This window comes from Centruroides vittatus, unplaced genomic scaffold, assembly GCF_030686945.1.
Source record: "Centruroides vittatus isolate TY-2023 unplaced genomic scaffold, ASM3068694v2 contig_10, whole genome shotgun sequence".
Classification (NCBI taxonomy): Eukaryota; Metazoa; Arthropoda; class Arachnida; order Scorpiones; family Buthidae; genus Centruroides; species Centruroides vittatus.
The window spans coordinates 3,220,890-3,242,853 of record NW_027120658.1 but is presented as its reverse complement, the minus strand read 5'-3'; the positions used below and the strand labels follow the sequence as shown (position 1 = coordinate 3,242,853).

Genomic DNA, 21,964 nt, shown 5'->3' with positions numbered 1-21,964 from the left:
TATTATTACAAATATGCAAATTAGATATGAGATAGGTCACTAGGAAATCTTCTGCCAAGATAAAAACAGCTTTCGGTCACGTGTTCACTAAGAAATATGAAGAAATATATTTAAAATTTAACTCATCCTTGACTGCGTGACTTCTCAGTACAAAACTCCTACCACCTTATATAAGCAGCCGTTTTAATAGAATGTAACTAACGTTTTCGATCGTGTTTAACGACCATCTTCAGGTTATAACATCAAAAAATCGAACGTAAGAACATTTATCAGCAACGACCGCTCGTTTGGAACGTTTTTAAAAAACGTTTTTAAAAAACTAACTTTTTACCAAGATAAAACAGTCGAAGTAGGAACAGGCTGAAAATAACAACGAATTATAAGCTCTGTTCTGGGGATGTAAGCTTGTTTGTCCCATCTTTGATATAATTCGTTTTTTTTCTGTATTTACACTCAACTTACGTATAAATTATTGTATTGTGCTGTTTATACTTAATAGCTTAACTTTGTTTCTGTTTACTAAATTGAATTTCACAGTAAAATACTCGGAAACTCTAAATTATAAAAGCCACACAGATTAAATGGCTTAATTTTTACAATATCCACTTAAAATGGATAAAAGCATTATTAAATAATTATTATTTATTCGTGTATATCGACTTCTTTCGAAGAAATACTCATTTATTGTACGGTTTATGTAAGCTGAAAAATTAAATTTTAAACATATTTCTTGGTGAACACGTGACCGAAAGCTATTTTTATCTTGGCGGAAGATTTCCTAGTGACCTATCTCATATCTAATTTGCATATTTGTAATAATATTTGTGATAATCTTTATTAAACAGATCTAGACATTTTATATTATTTAAATTTGACTGGATTAATTAAATAATTATATAAAATTGTCAGTGTTTAGTGGGAAAGCTTCAATCGCATTGACGTCGTAAGTTTTCCCATAACGTATAGTTGGTGGGAGAATTTGCGCAGTGATCTTTTTTATATCTAATTTGCATAATTATAGTGGTAGATTATTAACCTTTATTAAACAGATTTAGTTATTGTGTATTAATTAAATTCATCGAATTTCATGAAATAATTTTTTAAAACTTTTAGCATTTATTCTAAAACTTTTCATCATGTGATAAAATTTTTACTGGAGCATCACTGTGAGGTTAACCGAGGGTAGGAGATGGAGGATGATTCCTATCTTCTCTACCTCTTAACGGCACAAGACCTTGAGGTCCGACCTCGGTTGTCGAAAGGATGATTAAGGCTCGAGCGGTCAATGATTAGTTACGGATTTGGGATCGTAAGATCCCGTTTACGTCAGGAACTGACACCAATCTATCAAACTTCTCGCGGATAGATACGCGTTTTTCGGAAGCATAAGATGCCGATGATGAGTAATGAGGGTAATGGAGGAAGAAACGCACACTCTTCTAATATTAAACAAAATACCCGTTTATTTTGTGATTAAAGGGGAATACATCAATTAACGTATTTGGAAGTATTTATATCATCGAATCGAATTATTAAACCGCGTCTCGAGTGAACGGAGAGAGAGAGTTTACAAAACATCGCGAGCAGGATAAATACCTTAGTGATCCTGAGATTTGCACAAAGTCCGAGGAACGAGAGTTCGCTTGAAAATAAGAGTCAATGGACTGTAGATAGATGGGATGGACGGCTTCAACGGCGGGAGATGATAATCCACGGCACACACACACACTTGACAGTTGTCGAAACTCTTTCTCTCTCTCCCTCTCTTCGTCATCTTCGTTCGTTTTTCCTTTTATTTCGGGATCTTGGGTTCGAGATTTTGCGAAGTACGTCAAGGGTGGAAGTCCTTTTTGACCAATGGTGAATTACATGATATAATTATTTTTCAACAGTTAACTCATCTTCTACAAGGAAGTATTACCGTGGGAACGATAGTTTATGATTAATTTTTACGAGAAAATTTGTCGGTGTTTTTCCGTTTTTTTGTTTCTGTTTTTGATTTAACCCTAACTGTCGAAAATCGGTTGGCAAATAAAATAAAAATTCGTTATTCTTATATTCGAACCTTCACATCACTATATGAATCAATTGGCGGCAAAATTTAATAGAGTGCAGTTTGGTTTTTCTGTGTTTCTCGTTTTTTCGAAGTTCACTGCGATAAATTTTTATTACGTGGATTCATAGATTTTGCGTTGTTTTTAACGGATAAAAGGTGGAAATTTTACTCTGAATATAGAACTTGTTTTTCAGAATATGCTACTTTACAGAAAGAAAAGTTGAAAATAATTTATTTTTCGACAATTTGCGAGAACTGATCTTTGTTTGGATGTAAATGAAGGCATGTATTATAGGTTTACTAATTTATTTCTGCATATAATTATCTAGTTCTAATTTCGAGACATTTATGGTTTTTAGTGTTTATAAGCGTGTTATTTAGACATGTCTACCAATTTAGTGCTAAAACGTAGAACTACGTCAAAGAAGAATACAAACTTTAATTAGCAAGTAGTCCCTTTATTAGCAAACTAATTTGTTGGTAGATTTTTTTACATTTAAAGTGTAATTGGATGAAACTAAATGGATGTGAACATAGAAAGTAGAATATGGCAAGACTAATAGATAAAACTATTATTACATATTACTCGATCAGAAAAATTTATACTTGAAGAATTTTGTTTTGATAATTATTGCCTAGGGTTTATGTCAAAAATATTTTTCAGTTATATTTGTAATTACAGTTAATTAGAATAGTAATGGCGCTTAAATATTTATAGGATTAATTGAAGTTTTCGAATTTTGTTTGAGGAAACTGAGGAAGGCAAGAGTATCGACAGTTGTATAATGAACTGAATTTAAGTAAATTAGGTGACTTTGTATGTTTCGATGTAGTTTTTTATAATATTACGATATACGAACTTTCGATTTTGTAAATTGTATTATACTAAAAAATAAAGTTTTTCGTTATTCTCCTACTTAATGATGTATTTATAATGTTTCTGAACTAAATAATACTTATTAAATTGAAATCCAAGCTTTACAAAGTACTATGAATATTAGAGAAGACCGTTTTACTATAAACTACTACGTTTTACTACAGCTTACTCCAATGTTGATTCTACGAAAAGTAGGTCAGACAAGGACCGTTAGACTAATGACGTAGGCTGTTTACTTTTTCCGGTTGCATCGGTGCACTCCCGATAGCGTCATTTACAGAAGTCACACCTACTTTTTTCTGACGCGAGCCAATTAGGAATATTAATTTTTTAACCAATCAGATGACGGCGGGAAATTTAAATTCGATTTATGTCGATAGATGGCCGTCTAAAATTTCATATTTATTTTAATTTTCTCTCTTTTATTGTAATTTCTCGAGAACTAAAGGATATTCCAAAACAAAGTTGGAGAACCCAACTACTCGTGAAAATTCTACGACTTCACGAAATGGTCCAGGTATTTTATAAGAATTTTTTAACGTCTATTGACGTCCCTCACCACTGCCACTCGATCGCCTTGGACGTCTATTTACGTCCCTCACTGTTAAGAGGATATTATTAACGCCAATTCTAAGACAGGAAAAATATACCTAAATAACTTTAATGGGAAACCTGTGCCTGATGTTTTTTTACATATTTTATTCAGTTTTTATCATTGCCTTTATCTTATTCGAAACAGTAGTACACTCCATAAGTACGAGTCGTACATATATATTTAAGTTTATGAAAATTTTATGATTTTAATTTTTTGATATTCGGCGGCTCGAATACGATTGTACACTTTCCGATTTGCGACTAAATCTGCGAAACATTTGGGAGATGCTAACGGAACCCACGTGTTTAACGCATAAATAGTGGGCATTTACCCTTAAAAAAATCCTTCCCGGAAGACATCCCTCCACAGGAAGATCAATCACGTGTCTCGTTGTCGTATACAAACAAACAATTCCCGCAAAAATTGTTTTTTCTTTTTATTTACATAAAAAATATCAAAAAGTTAAACCATTTACTTACAAGATGATTTATAGAATTAAAGATAATTATTTTATATATAATAACTTTTTTAAAGCTGATCAGCATCAATCATTAAACAACTCATTTGCATATAAACTTAAGCAACTTTCACAAATTGTTTAAAGGCTAGTCTCCATATGAACCCTGATAGAAGAAGAGAACAGAATAGAGCAAATCGTTTATCTGGTGGTGGAATTGTTGGCCTTTGTTCGAGGAAATCATCGACTGGTATTTAATATTGGTTCTGACAATCTTCGTTTATTATTATTTCATATTTCCTCCAATATTATTGTCAGTTTGAGGAGAAAATGTCGAACGTAGAAGAGGAAGGAACATTCAACTATGACAAAGTGACTATAGTCAATGATAATGGAGGATCTGTCGTCGTGTCGCTAGCATCATTGAAAGAAAAAGGAGGATTGCTGAAATATTCCATAATGGTGTGTCCGAACGAAATGAAGTTTCTTCTAAAAGTACCTCTGACGTTAGAAATGCTCAACCAATTCGCCAGGTTTGTATAGGTTTATTCTATAAGAGTCGCTTAATTTGTCTTTAGCATAGATATATATTAAGAGAATAAAATAATCGTGTTTAATTAATGAAGAACGTCTCTGACCGTTTTGAAATATCGCCGAAAATATTTAGAATAATTTTTAAAACCAAACGTTTGTAGATATTAATTGGTGGTTTATTAAAGTTAGAAAAGCAATTAATATCAGAGTTGCTTCAGAAAAAAATGTACAGTAGAGAATCGTTAATCGGAACGCCGGTAATCGGAATGGCCGGTAATCGGAACGATTTTCAGTCGGACTGTCATGCTGAATCGAACGTTTTTGATACTAGATTTACTTCTAAAGTATAATTTTCATGTTTTTATATTTTTCAATATATTTATTTTGTTTGTACAAAATAAAGAAATAATTTTTAATGATACAATAGCCTCGATTATTATTATAAAAATTTTCGTTAGGCTTAAAATCGACGAAAATTCAACGCGAAGCGACACGCAATGGAGAAAAATTTGAACATTGGACAGGTTAATGTATTTTTTCATACATAATGGGTAATCGGAACAAATGACTAATCGGAACAACCCCAGTCCCCAATTGATTCCGATTTTCGACTCTCTACTGTATTTCTATAGTTACATTTAACTGTGTATTCTCGTGTTGCACATTAAGAAATAAATAATATTTATTTTTGAATTGATATAGTAAAATTGCAATTCTAAATGAGGGAATTGGGAGCATTTCCGAGCTATAGTCCATACTCATATGCAGTGGTGATATTCGGCCGAACCCGTTGTTAAAATTTTCGGTTTCCCGAACCTTGTTAAACACACGGAACATTTCTCAGTGGGTTTGTTTTTTTTTAAAAATATATTAAAATATGCGTATTATACTCTGTAATACTACTAAACTAGAGTATTATACCCCGTTCGTACCGAGCATTTCAATCTAGATTGTGAGCAAGGTCAGGGAGTATGTCTTGGTGCGATCTCTCTCGACCGTTTCAATCGAGGTTTAATCGCGATCGATTCAAGAGAGTTCTTGAAAGTAGATCCAGTGATGAGAGAGATCCCAGAATGCCACGCGCGCGAGATAATACAAGATGTCTGTCGAACACGTGTCGGGCTATGGACAGCGAAAGAAAAAGTATAATGTATCTCGAGAGATGATGACACGTGTGTATTTCGAGAAGCGCGATTTCGCGGTAAAGATTACCCCTGCCTAAAAAAAAAGGTCGACAGCCCTAAAATATTATCGTTACCTGCCCTTCACCCATGGCTCGTTACGTTCCAAGTACGCCACTGATTGTTAGATATACGGTTGCAAGAAAAGGTGTTGTATTTATTTCTATTCAAAACTTCCATTTCATTTGTCGGTGATTGTCAGGGAAAAATTTTCTGCTAGCGAACCCCTTGTTAAATATTTCGAATATCATCACTGCTCATATGTGTAAAAATGTCAAAGGAACTCGCAACCCTTCGAGATCTATGCTCCTCGATCAGTCTACGTGTAACCTATCTCTCGAAGGAACCTTTTGACGTTTTACTCCTATTGGCATAGTATGGAGCGCCTGATAAGGTGCCGAACCACATCATTCAGAGCGGCTGATTTCGGGAAAGGTCAATAGAAACCATACCTGCAAATGTGACATTCTCTGTTAAGCTCGCAACATCATCATTCACAACGCAACTTTACCATTTAGATCTGCAATTTTACCCATAAAAGATTAGTTATATGAATTAGCGATGCCGCAATCTCAACCTGCCACAATTAAACATTGATTTATAAGAATATGACCTGAACGGCTGAAGATGTCTTCGTTTATTAAGAAAAGTTCTGTGATAGAACATGATATGTTTTTGAGCGAGTGAACGTAAAACTAGTTAAGTAACGCTGCATCAGCGTGTAGTCGGAACGAAGCTGCTTGCATCTTTATTTTCTAGATTATGAGGGAAAAAGAAACAAAGAATCATTCGTTCTCAACAATACATTTGATTTCTATTGGATCATATAAAGGTACAAATATAAGGTCAGAATAAGCCATTAATTAATTGCTATGCCAACGTTTCACGAAATTCTGTCTATCACTATGGGCCTTGGACTTGCAGATTGACTCGTAGCGATCTTTATTGTAACTCTTTAAAAATATAGAGTCAGTTATTTTTTTCACTCGACTCAATGTAACATAGGTAAGGCCGATAGCTGTCTCTTTTTCCCTGTATTTATTTTGATTTTTGGAAGAGTTAATCCCTGTGATTTATGTATAGTCATCGAGTATGCTAAGGTAAGGGGAAACTGTCTACGAGATCGCAATACACTGCCATCGTTCGAAGAGCGTATTATGGGGATTATTGGAAACAGATTACCATAGATGAAAAGTCCCTAATAGCTATCGAATTCCACTAAAATAAACAGAGGAAGAGCTGGAGGGCGAGCATTAGGAACATATATAATGTAACGTATAGTTCCTAGTGAACCATTGAGGAGACCTCCTTGCACCCGTAAGTTAACTCTCAGCATGATTCTGGCATTAACTGAGAGATACAAATACTTGGAGAGACCAAGAGCTGAGTCATCTTTGGACGAAGGCGGGGCAATATCTGGAGTGTGTTCAGATGCTATATAAGCAAGAGGGCATCTAGTTGACTGCAAGTAGTCTTTGTTGCTTTGTTTAACTTGCTCGTTTGTTGGATATGGCTATACTGCCGTTTGGAACTGATCAAGTTCATCTCTGGACAAACAGGCTCGATTTCTTGTCGTCAGAATGTTCAGATTTGTATCAGAGGAATCACACGAAGCTAGATGTTGTAAGACATCTGTGAAGGAACTATCTGTGCTATTTTGTCTATGAGAATTACTAAGTTCAATGAACTTCTCAAAAGAATCAAATACAAATGTAATGTAATGTCCCAACAAGATAGGGACCCTGTTGGGACATTACATTGTAAAAAACACTTGATTAGAGAGGAGTATCTTTAACAGGAGGAAGCTGACGAAAATCACCAAACAAATAGATAAAGAAATCTACCAAAGGTAGATTTCTTTCCAAATCTTTCTCGAGGTTTATCTCCCTCAATCTTCTCTCGATCATGTAAAGCATTATTGCACAAATCATTGACATTTCATCGATGATGATGAATTTGAGCGACTTCATCTCAATCTGGAATCTCTGTGCAGCTTCTTCATTTAGAGATCGAAACTTCGTACTAACGATAGGAACGCGAAGGAGAGAATGGATCGTAAAGCCATCAATATTGATCACTCCATATTATAGAATAATAAGTTAAAAAAAAGAAAACTTTTTTAAACTTATTATTCTATAAAGATTCTTTATATTTGTTGTTGTGTATCGAGTTAGCGATAACATTTACCTTTCAAAATTACTGTTTTAATGCTTGTCATATTTTCCGACCATTAGATGACGCTTCTACACGTGCGGGGTGGAGCATGTCCTTTTCTGCGACCAAGAGCGCGTCAATCGACTTTTCGGCCAAAACCAATCGCTCACCTTTATCTTTCACCCTCAGTTCAGGGACCATCCCCCAGCAAAGGGTAGTCCGGGTCTTGGGCCTCCAACTCTCACAAACTTTCACCTGGGACAACCATGCCCAATTCCTCCGGACCAAACTAACGCGGTCCTGCTCTTACTTAAAGTACTTTGCATCCCGCCGGAATGGGGCTCGGACCGCCGACCTCTTGCGCCTTGTCTACTCGGTGCTACGCCCAATGGCGGAATTTGGCGCCCCGCTCCTGGAGGGGGCTCCGCCCTCCAGCATTAGCCGTATGGAGCGCCCATTACACGAGGCCCTTCGTACCGCGCTGGGGGTCCCCAAATCGACCCCCCCCTGATCTCCCTCTACACGGAAACAGGGTATATTCCGCTTCAGCTTCGCCTTCGCCATAGAGCGATAGCGCATGCGGTAACCCACTTATCTCGGGGTCCATCAAGCCCTCTGTTTCACTTTTTCCAGGCGGCTCCCAGTCTGGCCTTCCACCATTGGCGCCGTTTTCAGTCTCCTTACGTCGACCGGGTCTTCACCCATTTCGCTAACGAGAGTCTCCCGGTCGCCAGCCTTTACCGCCAGAATTTCCACCCCCCGTGTGCAGATCAGGTCCGGCCCAAGGTCCACCTCAATGAGTGGTCCGCAGCGGGTGCGGACCACGCCGAGGGCTTGAAAAGCCGTTACTCCGAGCTTCACGCTAAACTATGGTACGACAGGTACTGCATCGGTACCGATGCATCGAAAACTACTCTCAGGACTCAGATCGGCATCGTCATCCCGAACGATGGTATCCGGGAGACTTGGCGCCTCCACGACGCCTGCAGCGTTTTTACGGCAGAAGCAATCGGGATTCAGCGAGCGTTGATGATCGCCTCCCAATATAATCGTCCGACTGTAATCTTTTCAGACAGCCGCTCAGTTCTGCAGGCAATCGCGGACGTATCTTTCTCTTCGACGGCCATCATCTCTGATATCGCATCTATGGTCAGCAGGTTCACTGCCCCCCTAGACCTCGTCTGGATCCCAGGACATTCGGGCATTCAGATTAACGAAGCGGCCGATAGGGCAGCCAGTCACGCCGATCTTACTGGCTCCTGGCGCCGCTCCCTGACCCCGAGAGAACTTCGACGGCTCAACAGGGACAAGATCGTGCTCGCCCTCACCGACAATTGGTCGGCAGCTCTCCGGCACAAGGGGAGGGATCACCTTTGGCCGTTCTCCCCTTGGCCCTACTATCTGGCCTCCTCGCGCCATGCGAAATCGCTTTTGGCGAGGCTACGTACAAATACGGCGCCTCTTCAATCTTTTTTTTTTTTTTTTTAACGTCACCTTAAGCCCTGGTCACACTATGCGATTTCCAGCCGCGCAGGCGACCGCGACTGCAACAAGCGCGAGTCGCGCGCGTCTTCTCGTGGTCACACATTGTTCGTTGACGTTGCAACTCGGAACACCTGACCCTATAATAAACCAATAAAATTACAGCAGCTTGTTTTTGTCTACTTTCGTAAGTTTACCGATATTTTTACGTTCTACTTCAGAGTATTTACGGAATTTCAGCTACTTTTCTTATTAAAATAGCAAGCAGTTCCTTTTCTGGAATGAATAAAAGAAAAAAGGCGCTAATTTTGTTAGAGCTGGCGAGAATATACGAAGAGAAAAATAAGAAAAAACGTTTATGCTGGGTTAAAACTTGACGAAATGAAAATCAACGGGCTAAACAATCGTGCTTTCACCAGTTGATGAATGAATTAAGGCTTTCGGATGCCGTAGGTTACAGGGGATATATCCGTATGAATACCAATACTTATATATAATTTAGGCGAAACGTTTCGTCGTTTGGCATATCAATTTAGAGTGGCCCATAATTCGATATCAGTCATTATCCCAGAACTTTTGGATGCTATTTATCAATCTTATAAAAGTGAATATTTGAGGGTAAGTGTTGTTTAGAGGAAAGCTTGAATGATTTAATTCATTTATAATCGATATTTTTTTTCTTTTATATAAGCATTTATTTTATTCAATTGTATATTATTAAAAGTAATACAACTTTTTAAAATAAATCTAACAAATAACTTTATAAATTCAGATTTGATTTATATCAAATATAGCATTTAAATGTACTGAAACTGAGTTAATACAAATGTTATAATCAAGATATGTTGACAAATATATAACACAAAGTATGACGTGGCACAAAGACGTTTTCTGATTGGATGCGCGTTTGCAACCGTCGCCAGTAGAACAAACTTTTTGTTTCTAGTTGTGGTTGCAGTCGCCCGCGCGGCTGGAAAGTCGCATAGTGTGACCAGGGCTTTAGCCGCTCACCGGACTGCTAGCACTGCGGGCAGGAGGAATCCCCCGACCACTTTTGGCTGGTGTGTCCGGCGTACGACGAGGCCCGTCGGGAGTTGGGCCAAGCCCTCTCTTTGGACCTGCACCAGATTCGTCACCTCAGCCAACTTTACTGGCCACACGCGGGCATAGACCCGCGCCACCACATCTCAGCCCTTGAGCGGTACATATATAAGACCGGCCGCTTCGCCTAGCCACCAGGCGGCGCATCGGAAGAAAAGCCGACAACGGCCACACCTTCCAATATAAACCCGCGAACAAGAACAAGAACAAGAACTTGACTTCATGCATTCCCTGTCAACATTATAACTCTAGAATGAGTTGTCCGATCTTGACGAAATTTTCTACGACGACTCACCATCACTCAAGGACGAACTGATTAAAATTTCAACTCTCAAAAATGATCCATACTAAAGAAAAACCCCTATTTCCAGTTCTACAAAAACGGATTATTTTTGAAAGTTGAAATTTTAGTTAGTTCATCCTTGAGTGATGATGAGTCGTCCAAGAAAATTTCATCAAGATCGGACAATTCATTCCAGAGTTATTTTGTTGACAAGGAATGCACGAAGTCAAGTATTAGTCGTCACTACGTTCCGACAATAATACACCATTATATGAATTATTTTATTTATAAACATTTAAATATTTCTACAATTTCAGATTTTTGGATAACAAAATTCCTCAATTTACTTCTGCGGATAGCGGATTTGAAATGTATTTATTCAGCAAACGTTACTTCATTAGCCGTTTAAAAACAAGTACTTTCTATTATCTCGTCAGGTTGACTCTCAGCAGACATGTTTGTCGTGTCCACGATTTAGCTTGCAAATTCAATGAAAAGCAGTTTCAACGTTCTTGTTTCAACGAATTCCTTTTCTCTGATAGAAGTATTTTCCGTACCGATGATTTTCTATCGTGCGAAGAAACTACTATTCACAAGTTATTGACGAGTCCCCTATACCAAAGACTGGAGGAATTTGATTTATTGATGGGACTTCGCAGGTGGGTCGAAAAAACATTTCTCAAATTGAAGAAAACAAATGCCAACATATCGAAGAGAGACGTGATGAAACCTTTCCTCCCTTTCCTCAGATTTTTTGTTCTAGATCCAGATCATTTAAAACAGATTATACACAACTTTAAGAAAGATCAGATTTTAACAGAAGAGGAAGTTCAATCCATACGACAATACCTCACCGAGAAAAACGTGGCGCTCCTTCCAAAAACAATATCTGCTACTGGTAAACGCCGAAATATTAATGATTTATCCTCGATTCTTGCCATAAACCAAACAGCACGTCGTACGTTAAACACAAATATTAATATGAAACCAAACTTTCAGTTTATGGCTGACGTATGGTTCTGTGAAAACTGTTACGCGCATACAATTAAACTTCCAATAATCCACAGAAATCCTAACGGGATAAATGTTTTGGTCGGTGTGAAGTCGACATATTCGCAAGATTTTCTGTACGAAAGATGCATTTGCTTTCAAGACGGGCTTTTGTTTTTAAGAAAAATAAATTTATTGCCGAAACGCAGCTTTCATATATTTTTAGTTAAGATTCCTGAAAAGGAAGTAAATTCGAACTTAATAGAAGTTGTGAAGGATACAAGTTGTTACATCCCAGCCTACAATTTTCGACATGAGACTACAAGTGAAGAAGAAGACATTGAGAGAATTTATTGTAGCGTTATCTTCTGTTTGTAAAATCTCAAAAAATTGCCTTTTTTTATATCTTACGCCGGATATTTTTAACAAGAACTATTTTGGTTTTCATTAAAATAATTTGTGGATTTTAGAACATAGACTACTATGCTTAGACAATTAGAATTGATTTATTTTATTTGCAATCTCATCTTTACCGTCATTTAAGAATGACGTACAAATCATTCCGTTCGTTCGGGCACAATGAACGTATCTTAAGAAGAAAAATATAATTTATAGTTTGAGAATAAATGTTAAAAATTCGAAAAACTTTTACTCTTTCTTATTTGGCTTCTTTTTACAAATCAAACGCGTCACATCGCGTAAATTTAAAACTTGTTTGTAATAGGGCCGGGTAGAGTGGAGCATTGTTTACACGTATTTGATTTAGTCGTCATTTAGCATAGACTTGTAAATATTCCTGCTCCTTTTTTTGATTGGAAATATTTCCCTTATTCGTTGGGTGAATTAAAACTACTTTTAGAGATCCTAAGCACTTTGAAGGTTTATAAACATAGTATATGAGGGCTTGTTACCCCCATATATTGTGTACAGTAGACCCCCTATAACACGGTAGATAAGTTCCGTGTTATATTGTGAGGACCGAATTGAGCCGGTCCGAGTTAAAATTTTCATTATTTCAAATCCCCTCGGGAGATTACATCCTTCGAAGCTTGATCGTTCAGTCTTCCGCCGTCAAACTCGCTTCCCTCCTTCTCAGGATCCCACCTGAGTCATGGAACTAAGTCACCACCCTCCATCGCGATTGGTGATCGTTACGGAAGGGACAGGGGGTATATAAAGGGGAAAGAGATCTAAGAAAGAGGTCGGAAGAAGGGGAACGACCCGCTGGCCCGAGTCCTGAAACGAAGGCCATTCCAGACGCCGGAGCCTCCGCTTCGAAGCCACCTGCCGCACCGCCAGGAAAGACGCTAGAAGAACCTTCAGCCGAGCCGAAGAACCTTCTCGATCATAAGCGATAACCGAGAGGTATGAATCCCCTAACAATTGTGAGCTCTCTCTCTCCCGCGATTAGGGACGGAATGCGTCGCTTCGATGTACTCGATTCTCTGTTCTAATAAATCTATCTGTGTTGTCCTGCTACTACGGATATTGCCGTTTTTCTTATCGAAGACCCAACACTTCCTCCACTCGACCTGACAATTAACTAGCCGATCCCAAAAGGTCGGGCTATCGTGAAAAATTAGCCATCCTTGACAGTGGGGTGGGTCTTGCCGACCTGTTCGCCGACAAAAAGGGGGTACGACTTCGTCTTCCCCCCGGCGTTCCCACAATATGAATCCGTGTTGTACGCGTCACTTAAATACATGAGCTCAATCACAACTCGTGTGCCGGGCTGTGCCGGGCTACCGTGTTATAGGGGGTCTACTGTATATAATTCAAGACATAAACAACAACTAAACATAGTTTTATTTTTCGAAATTAATGACAGCAAATATTTTAACGTTTTCATTTATTGTGGATTCTTACTATAGGTGCAGCTAAATGATTTATAAACATAGTATATGGGGGCATTAAAACACGTCCTAAGCACGTTTTTATTTTGTCTAAATCCATTCCGAATATTCACATATAAATTATCTTATATGCAGTATTACTTTTGAAAATGATAATGCATCACCCTGGTTTAGAAACGTTTACTATCTTATTACGTTTTTTTTTGGTTCATTTTAAGAAATTAAATAATTAAATGCAGGGGAGGGCGGATCTACATAGGGACTAACAGGGCTTAAGCCCTAGACCTCCGAGTGTCAATGGCCCAAAAACTTGAGTTGTTATAAATTTTTAATACTTTTTCATTAACAATGAGCTCTTATCGCATAGTAAAAAATAGTTACTATAAATTATCATTATTATTATTATTTGTTTTATTTATACTAGTATTTTAAACCCCAATTTAAAGATTTTTAATCTAACAAAAACGGAGCTCCATTGGACTTCAATAAGCCCTAGGCCCGGAAAAACTTAAATCCGCTCCTGCATAGATAGCATACACGTCAACGTCTTTTCTTGTTGTAATATCTATGTATTGAGGCTCATGCAGGCTATACAAATACAGACGCCGACAATAAGTGGGTTACTGTCTTCAACTATCGTTCTTCATCGATAGACGTCAGCGACCCTCTGTGGACCTTGAAGTAGTATCTTGCCTCAACAAGGAAGTTCTAGCAGAAGATTTCAAAGTCAAACAATTGTGGCTCTCCCCTACAGACGAACGTATTCGTATCTGGTTTTACTATTCAGGTAAAACCAGATATGAATTAATCCATGCAAAGATTTTTTCGACTTTATGAAAGAAGATCCATTTTTTTAAAATCTAAATGCAGAAAAAAAAGAAGTGAAAATATTTATTTCGAAGTATGTGTATTAATAACAATGCAGCTGTTCAGCAAGAGACAAGTTTCAACTGAAACCCAACACATAATAAAGACGTTCTCTCCATTTTAATATTTAACTAGCAGGTAGGCCCGGCGTTGCTCGGGCAAAAGTAACGATAGCGAAGATTAAGATTATTACAGTTATAGTCAACCTTACCCGTTCTCGCAGAATGCAAGAATTAGGTCCTCCAGTTTCCAGATTAATTAGAGAATTTTTAGATGGGTCTAAAAGTATGTTCGATTTTCCGTAAAAACGAAAAAAAAACTGCTTCTGCGTTTTGCTTGTCGCTTTCTCTTAACAATTCCATTGTTACGTAACACTTCCATCAACAATGGAAGTGTCAATAATGGAAGTGTTAAGACTTAATCCTGTCCCTCTCTCTCCGTGGGAAGGAATTTCAAAAAATTCGTTCTTAGTGTGCGTCCTCGTGACGTACCCTAATTGTGTACCAAATTTCAACTTTCAAGTCCTAACCGTTTGGGCTCTGCGCTGATTATTATTATTAACTCGTCTCGATTATATAGATAGATTATATACGAAAAATTATTTTATATAAAAATATAAGATAAATAAGTTTAGAAATCAATATATTTGATTTCTAAACTTAGAATTGGCTTTAATTTAAATATTATGATTTTTAAATCCTTTAATTAAACTTTAAAAATTAAGAAAAATTATATAACAGTCGAATTTGCGTTAATTTTACAGCTGAAATCAATTCTAATGACTTAGATTTTATCGAATATAACTTTTCCATCTGAGATCAGAAAACTGCGAATAGCATTATTAAAACAGTGTTTGAGTTCAAGCTAATTTACATAATTAATTCTTCCGATAACATTTTATTTTTCTCTACACGAACAGTTAAACTATTTACTTAGAAAAGGATTTATAGAATTAAAGATAATTATTTTATATATAATAACTTTTTTAAAGCTAATCAGCATCAATCATTAAATAAGCTCATTTGCATATAAACTGAAGCAACTTTCACAAATCGTTTATGTGGTGAATTTAGTGTGGAGGACTTTGTTCAAGGAAATCATCGAGTGGTATTGATTCATTTATTATCATTTCAAATTTCCACTAACATTATTGTCAGTATAAAGAGAAAATGTCGAACGTAGAAGAGAAAGGAACATTCAACTATGACGAAGTAACCATAGTCAATGATAATGGAGAATCTATCGTCGTGTCACTAACATCATTGAAGGAAAAGGGAGGATTGCTGAAATATTCCATAACCCTTTCCATGCTGGCGATCTACAGCAAATAATTGAGTGAAATTCGTCATGCGGCGCATTTTTTGCAGTTTTTGGATAATTTTTAAATCGCGCTATGTTTAATCTGTTTTTTGTGTTTGATTAAGAACACATCACAGTTTACGATTGTTTAATTTTTAGTTTAATAGAAATTTAAAATAATATTAAAATTTGAAGCTTAAGAACAAAAGAAAAAAATAATTAATTTACAGAAAATCGCTAAACTTTGTACATTTGTTAGTTAGATACATCTGTCTTCTTTTAAATAAAAGAAACCGCAGCTCTCTAGCTAGAGCGGGGAGAAGATTATATAATTCGATTATTGCCATTATTTACACTATTTCTCTAATTACTTGGCAGAGAGCGGGTCTATTTTACCGAAACATTTATGGCCCAGGGGTGGTCACAAAACACTTTTTGGCTTAAACAAAGTCAATTGACCTACAGAATAGCGAATCAAAGCTAAGATCGCTGGAAAATCGAATATAACGCAAAATAATCGAATTTTTTGATTAATTACGCCGAAAGGCGTATGCCGGATCACGAATTAACGGCAATTCACGTGACATACGTCTAAAGGCGTATAACCGCATGGAAAGGGATAATGGTGTGTCCGAACGAAATGAAGTTTCTTCTAAAAGTACCGCTGACGTTAGAAATGCTCAACCAATTCGCCAGGTTTGTACAAATTATTCTACAAGAGTTACATACCTAATTTTGTTTTCAGTACATAAATATTTATTATTAAAAGAACACGATAATACTGTTCAATGAGGAAAGTGTGTATCCCATTTCGAAATATTGGAGAAAGTGTTTAAAATAATTGTGCGTACGTTAATTATTGGAAGGAAACCAAACACTTGTAGATATAAATTGGTGATTTATGTGACATAGGACGTGTATCCTAGTAAAGCTTCTTTAATACCGTTGGATAAATAAGCCAATGGCAGTTCATTACTAATGAAACTGACGTCATGATTTGGTTTGCTTATCCAGCTGTTCTAAAGTTTCGAGTTTCTAGATATTTTATTATCAAAATTTCGTAATCAAAAATGATTTTCATTAAATGGCTGAAAATACTTCTCGAGTATTCAGAAAAGGATCTATAATAAAACGTACTTTTTATCGAGTAATTATTAAAAGATATCTAAAAAATTAATATACAATGTATATTTGTTTTTCAGATTTTTGGATAACGAAATTGTTAATTTTACTGTTGTGGATAGCGCATTTGAAATGTATTTATTCAGCAAACGTTACTTCATTAACCAACTGAAAAATGTATGTTTCAATGACATCATCTGTTTGATTTCTAGCGGTAATGTTTGTCGTGTTCACGATTTGGCTTGCAGACACAATGAAAAACAACTGCAATATCTTTGTTTCGACCTACTCGCTTTCTCTGATAGAAGTATTTTCCGGACCGATGATTTCCGATCGTGCGAAGAATCTACTATTCACAAGTTATTGACGACCCCCCTGTATCGAAGACTGGAGGAATTTGATTTGTTGATGGGACTTCGCATGTGGGTCGAAAAATCATTTCTCAAATTGAGGAAAACAAATGCTAACATATCGAAGAAAGACGTGATGAAACCTTTCATCCCTTTCATCAGATTTTTTGTTCTAGATCCAGATCATTTAAAACAGATTATAGACAACTTTAAGAAAGATCAGATTTTAACAGAAGAGGAAGTTCAATCCATACGACAATTTCTCACTGAGAAAAACGTAGCTCTTCTCCCAGCAACAATATCTGCTAGTCATAAGCGTCGAAATATTAGTGATTATTCGATTACTGCCGTAAACTATGCGACTCATCGTAAATTAAAAGTAAATATTAATATGAAACCAAACTTTCGGTTTATGGGTGACGCATGGTTCCTTGAAAACTGTTTCTCGCGTATAATTAAACTTCCAATAATCCATAATAATCCTATAGGGATAAATGTTTTGGTCGGTGTTAAGGCGATGTATACGCAAGATTTTGTGTATGAAAAAAGATTTTGCTGTGAAGACGGGACTGTATATTTGCAAAAAATGAAATATCTGTCGAAGCACTGCTTTCATATATTTTCTGTTAAAGTTCCTGAAAATGAAATACATTCGAACTTAATAGAAATTTTGAAGGATTCAGCCGAATACGTACCAATCTACGATTCTCTAGACGACAATAAAAGACGTGTAGAAGAAGAAAACATAAAGTTTTATTGTAACGTTCAGTACTGTTTATAAAATCTCAATTGTTTTTTATAGTATACGTCACGTATTATTTTTAACAAAGACCACTTCGTTTTTAATTATAGGCAGATTTTACTGACCGTAGAGTATTTTGCTTAAGTAATTAGACGAAATTGCAAATAAAATGAATCCAATCGTTACCATGATCAAGAATGATGTACGTTCTTTGTCGTTGACTGTATGTTAAAAAAATATGGAAAGTTCGCGGGCCGGATGGCCGAGCGGTCAAGGTTAGCAGCCTGCTGCCCTGGGGGACCCGGGATCGAATCCGGACGGGTCGAAAAATCCCCAGGAATTTTTCGGGGGGTGGTCCGTCAGGATATGTCGGTCCCCGTCCCTCACCACCCGGCCACCCCATTGTGGGCCTGGCCGAACTCATAATGGGCTTGCTATAAGAGGCCCTCTTAGTGCCCACTGGGCGGAAAGAATTACAAAAAAAAAAAAAAAAAAAACAAGAACTATGGAAAGTTCTTGTTAGTGTTTAAAAATAAATGTAAACAATCCAAAAAACATTGACAGTGTGGCTCACTTTACTAAATCTACGCGTTTGATATGTTAAAAAGAAGCAATCTTACGATTGCTCCAGTACAGTTGCAATATTCCTCCTGCTTTTTAAATAAAATATTTCCTTTATATGCTTGTTTAGTTTTTGCAAGTGTTTGGTTTGCTTTGTTTAGTTTTTGCAAGTCAGATCGCCCAAGTGCGCAACACTTGGGCGATCTGACTAGGGGGATGCCTTCTGGAAGGTCTTTTTAGGTTAACTGGCCCCTATTCAGGCGTTAGATGTGTAGAAAACCCGGACAACTACGTGGCCAGTCTGTCCGGGTGATGCGCGAACCCATGACCGAACTTCCAGTGTTTACAAAACGGCACCACTTGGCCATTGGTGGGCTCCTTTATACGCAGGACCGGATTAAGCCTACTAAGCCGTAAGAACTCAAGATTTTGGTGCCCCATATAGTGGGTATGTAATTCAAAATATAAATAACAGAACATTTTTCGAAATGAATGATGCCGCAAATACTTTAATTTTTTCATTTATTATGGACTTTGATTTAGCTACACCAAATGGTCCATGGTAAATTAAACAATTAAAAATTTGTGGTAATTCCCTTGATGCCGTAAGTATGCTTATGTATGTATTATAATTTATCCTGTAAATATTTATTCCGAATATTTATAAATTATACGCCATTTTATTATTGTCACAATATTAACTTTATCCCTATTCCATCATTTAGGCTGGGTGGCCGAACGGTCAAGGTGAATCTGGACGAGTCAAAAAAAATCCCCTGGAATTTTATCGGGGTAATCCGTCCTGATGTATCAGACCTCATCCCTCGCCACCCTGCCGCCGTATTGTGGGCCTGGTCGAACCCATGATACGCTTGCTAATAAAGGCCCTCTTGATGTCCACAGGGCGAAGAGTGAAAAAAAATCCCCATTCCATCTCCAACTCGAAAGCAGAAGGTGGGATTAGGATGGGAATGTCTAAATTTCCTAAATTCGACTCCGTTTTAAACCCTCGAATTTTATTAAATAATTTGTATACAGTATAATGCATGTAATGCAGGAACGGCAAACCTAAGAACCTGCGTAAAAAAAGCATTGTTATGTCTCATGATACTTCATCTTTAAAATTCACGTAGAGCTTAAATTTTGAAAAATGCTGAAGATGAAGCATAGAGTTAAGCACACGATCTTATCTTTGTAAATTTCATCAAATTGACATACATTTTCCAAGTGCCACTTGCGGAGAGTATTTGGAAATGTTTATAGTTCCGCAGCACCGCCTTGATGCCAAAGCAATCAGTTTTGTTACAAAAATAAATATAATAGTGCGTATCGTATGGCTTCAAGTAGACTAGAATTACTTGCATAGTTACTAAATTACTTAAGGTTATGTAACACTCTCAAAAAAATAATAATATATTAAAAAATATATATTTTATTATTATGAAAGAGAGAGAGAGAAAAAAAAAACATCCTTAATCTCCGAATCTGCCTTGAGCAGCATCCGTATTCTCACAATCGTAGATACGCCACTGAATATGTTATACCCTAGACCAGCGATTCTCAAAGGGGTTCGTGAAACAATAATGAAATCATTTTATGAGAAAAAATCAAATTTATTATAAACTTATAAACATTTTACTTACAATAAGTACACATGTAAAGAAAAGAAATTAATTTGATGGTTGCATTTGTTTTTCATTTAAAATTTTCTCCATACGTGGATCTACGTTAGAAACACACAAAAGCAAATTGTTTTCGAGTGATAAAAGACGATTCCTGTATTTAGTTTTTAGCGCAACCATAGACGAAAAACCCTTTTCACAGAGATAAGACGTGGCGAAAGGGATTAATATTTCAATGCTTCTGTGACTTAATTTCCATATACGTGTCGACGAGCAAGCCAGAACGTATTTAAATCTTCAGATGTAAATTGCAGTTGTAGCGTTTTGTCGGCAGACATTTCGATGAGCTGGTCGTGAATCTCAACTGGTAACTTAGAAGCGGCAACAACACTTTCACTAAACGGATTAAAATTTACATTTATAATTACAGTCAAAATTCAATTAGTAACGGTAAGGCTTGCTGATATTCCTTTGGGTGGGGGTCGCAAAATATTAATTTTATTTATATTTACTACTTCGAAGTTAAGACAATGAAGAAAATATACATTTTCAAGTCTATATTTACTATTTGGGGGTCGCGGAGCTAAAAGGGTCGACCCTCTTATACTCACCGGCGTAAAAATACGCCGCGCGTCCAAGAGGGTTAATTAATATCACCGCGATCCCCTTGGGGGCCGCGACCACCAGGTTGAGAAACGCTGTCCTAGACGAGAGAGGCGACTTATTTAAGATCGCTAATTAAGTTGCTTTTATTCGTGTTAGTGACATACATCCGGATCTCACTCAGACTTTAACCTCGATCTACTGGCCGACGGCCGATATACCAGCGAACCAACACATCGCAGCCTTGGAAGCGTACATAAGACAAACGGGCCGCTTTCTTTAACCGCCAGGCGGCAGCACTTCGGAGAAAATAGCCTAGGTGGCTGGAATTTCCAGATGAACAAAATAAATAAAGATAGTGACACACGTTCCCAGGGGGAATTCCTCCCGGGTTTCCTTCCTAGAAAACTGGCCCCTATTTAGGTGTTACTAACGTGAAGAAAACCTGAAAAAATCACGTGGCGGGGCGTAAACCCACGCCAACTACCAATGTTCAATTGTTTTATAAACTGTGCCACTGATGGGGCCCTAATGAATTTTTATAATCTATTGCTATAATCGAGAAATAATAAAAATTTTTGCTAAGCTTCAGAGCAAGATGGAAGAAAATCGATAATTAATGATACTTATTAGTCAGCAACTAAATATTTTTCTCCAGGAAAGAAAAGCCATAGCGTGAAGTAACACAGATCTTGGTGATTTTTTTTTTTTTTTTTGCATTATCTGAATGAAGACCTGAACCTTTAACAATCATTTAATGGAATTAAGAAGGATATTTTCCTTTATAGCAAAGAAAATCTTTTCATTGTTTCGAATATATTTCGTTAATAAAGAATTCAAATATTGTTAAGTTGTTGTTGAAATTTTCATATTCAAATTTTGAATCGGTAAAATTTTATAAAATAAAATTATATTACATCAAAAACAATAAAATTTTAATTATCAACAAAACTTCTAAATTATAATATAATTTATAATACATTGTAATATAGAAATTTTCGATCTCTATTAAAGTTTTAGATTAAATCTATAAACTATTAATTATTTTACTCAATTAACTTTTTAAAGAAAAGTAAAAGTTATTAAATTTAACCTCGATAATTAATAATAACAAAATTTATCGCTTCCTTCTCGAATTACATTATAAACACTAAGATATAATTGTTTATATTAATTTACCATTCACATCTGGCAACAATGATAATTTCCGGGAGAGAATTATGGGGAATTTCTCT

General features: G+C 36.6%; 1 protein-coding gene across 2 annotated transcripts; it reads left to right on the top strand.

Moving 5' to 3' along the window:
• The first annotated feature begins 4,225 nt into the window (after positions 1 to 4,225).
• On the top strand, positions 4,226 to 18,045 carry LOC136974596 (uncharacterized). 2 transcript variants are annotated; one of them, XM_067269627.1, is made up of 3 exons: positions 15,590 to 15,730; positions 16,354 to 16,425; positions 16,932 to 18,045. In XM_067269627.1, exons 1-3 carry the CDS (start codon positions 15,600 to 15,602, stop codon positions 17,980 to 17,982), a joined length of 1,254 nt encoding a protein of 417 aa, XP_067125728.1. In that variant the 5' UTR covers positions 15,590 to 15,599; the 3' UTR covers positions 17,983 to 18,045. The 2 variants fall into 2 exon arrangements, with proteins under 2 accessions (XP_067125653.1, XP_067125728.1); XM_067269552.1 differs by lacking the exons at positions 15,590 to 15,730; positions 16,354 to 16,425 and adding an exon at positions 4,226 to 4,518.
• The last annotated feature ends 3,919 nt before the right edge of the window (positions 18,046 to 21,964 follow it).

Excerpts from the sequence above, each read along its gene's own strand:
- LOC136974596 (XM_067269552.1), top strand. The coding sequence starts at position 4,316 with ATGTCGAACGTAGAAGAGGAAGGAACATTCAACTATGACAAAGTGACT. Across the intron at positions 4,519-16,931 it reads ATGCTCAACCAATTCGCCAG|ATTTTTGGATAACGAAATTG; the intron begins GTTTGTATAGGT and ends TTTGTTTTTCAG.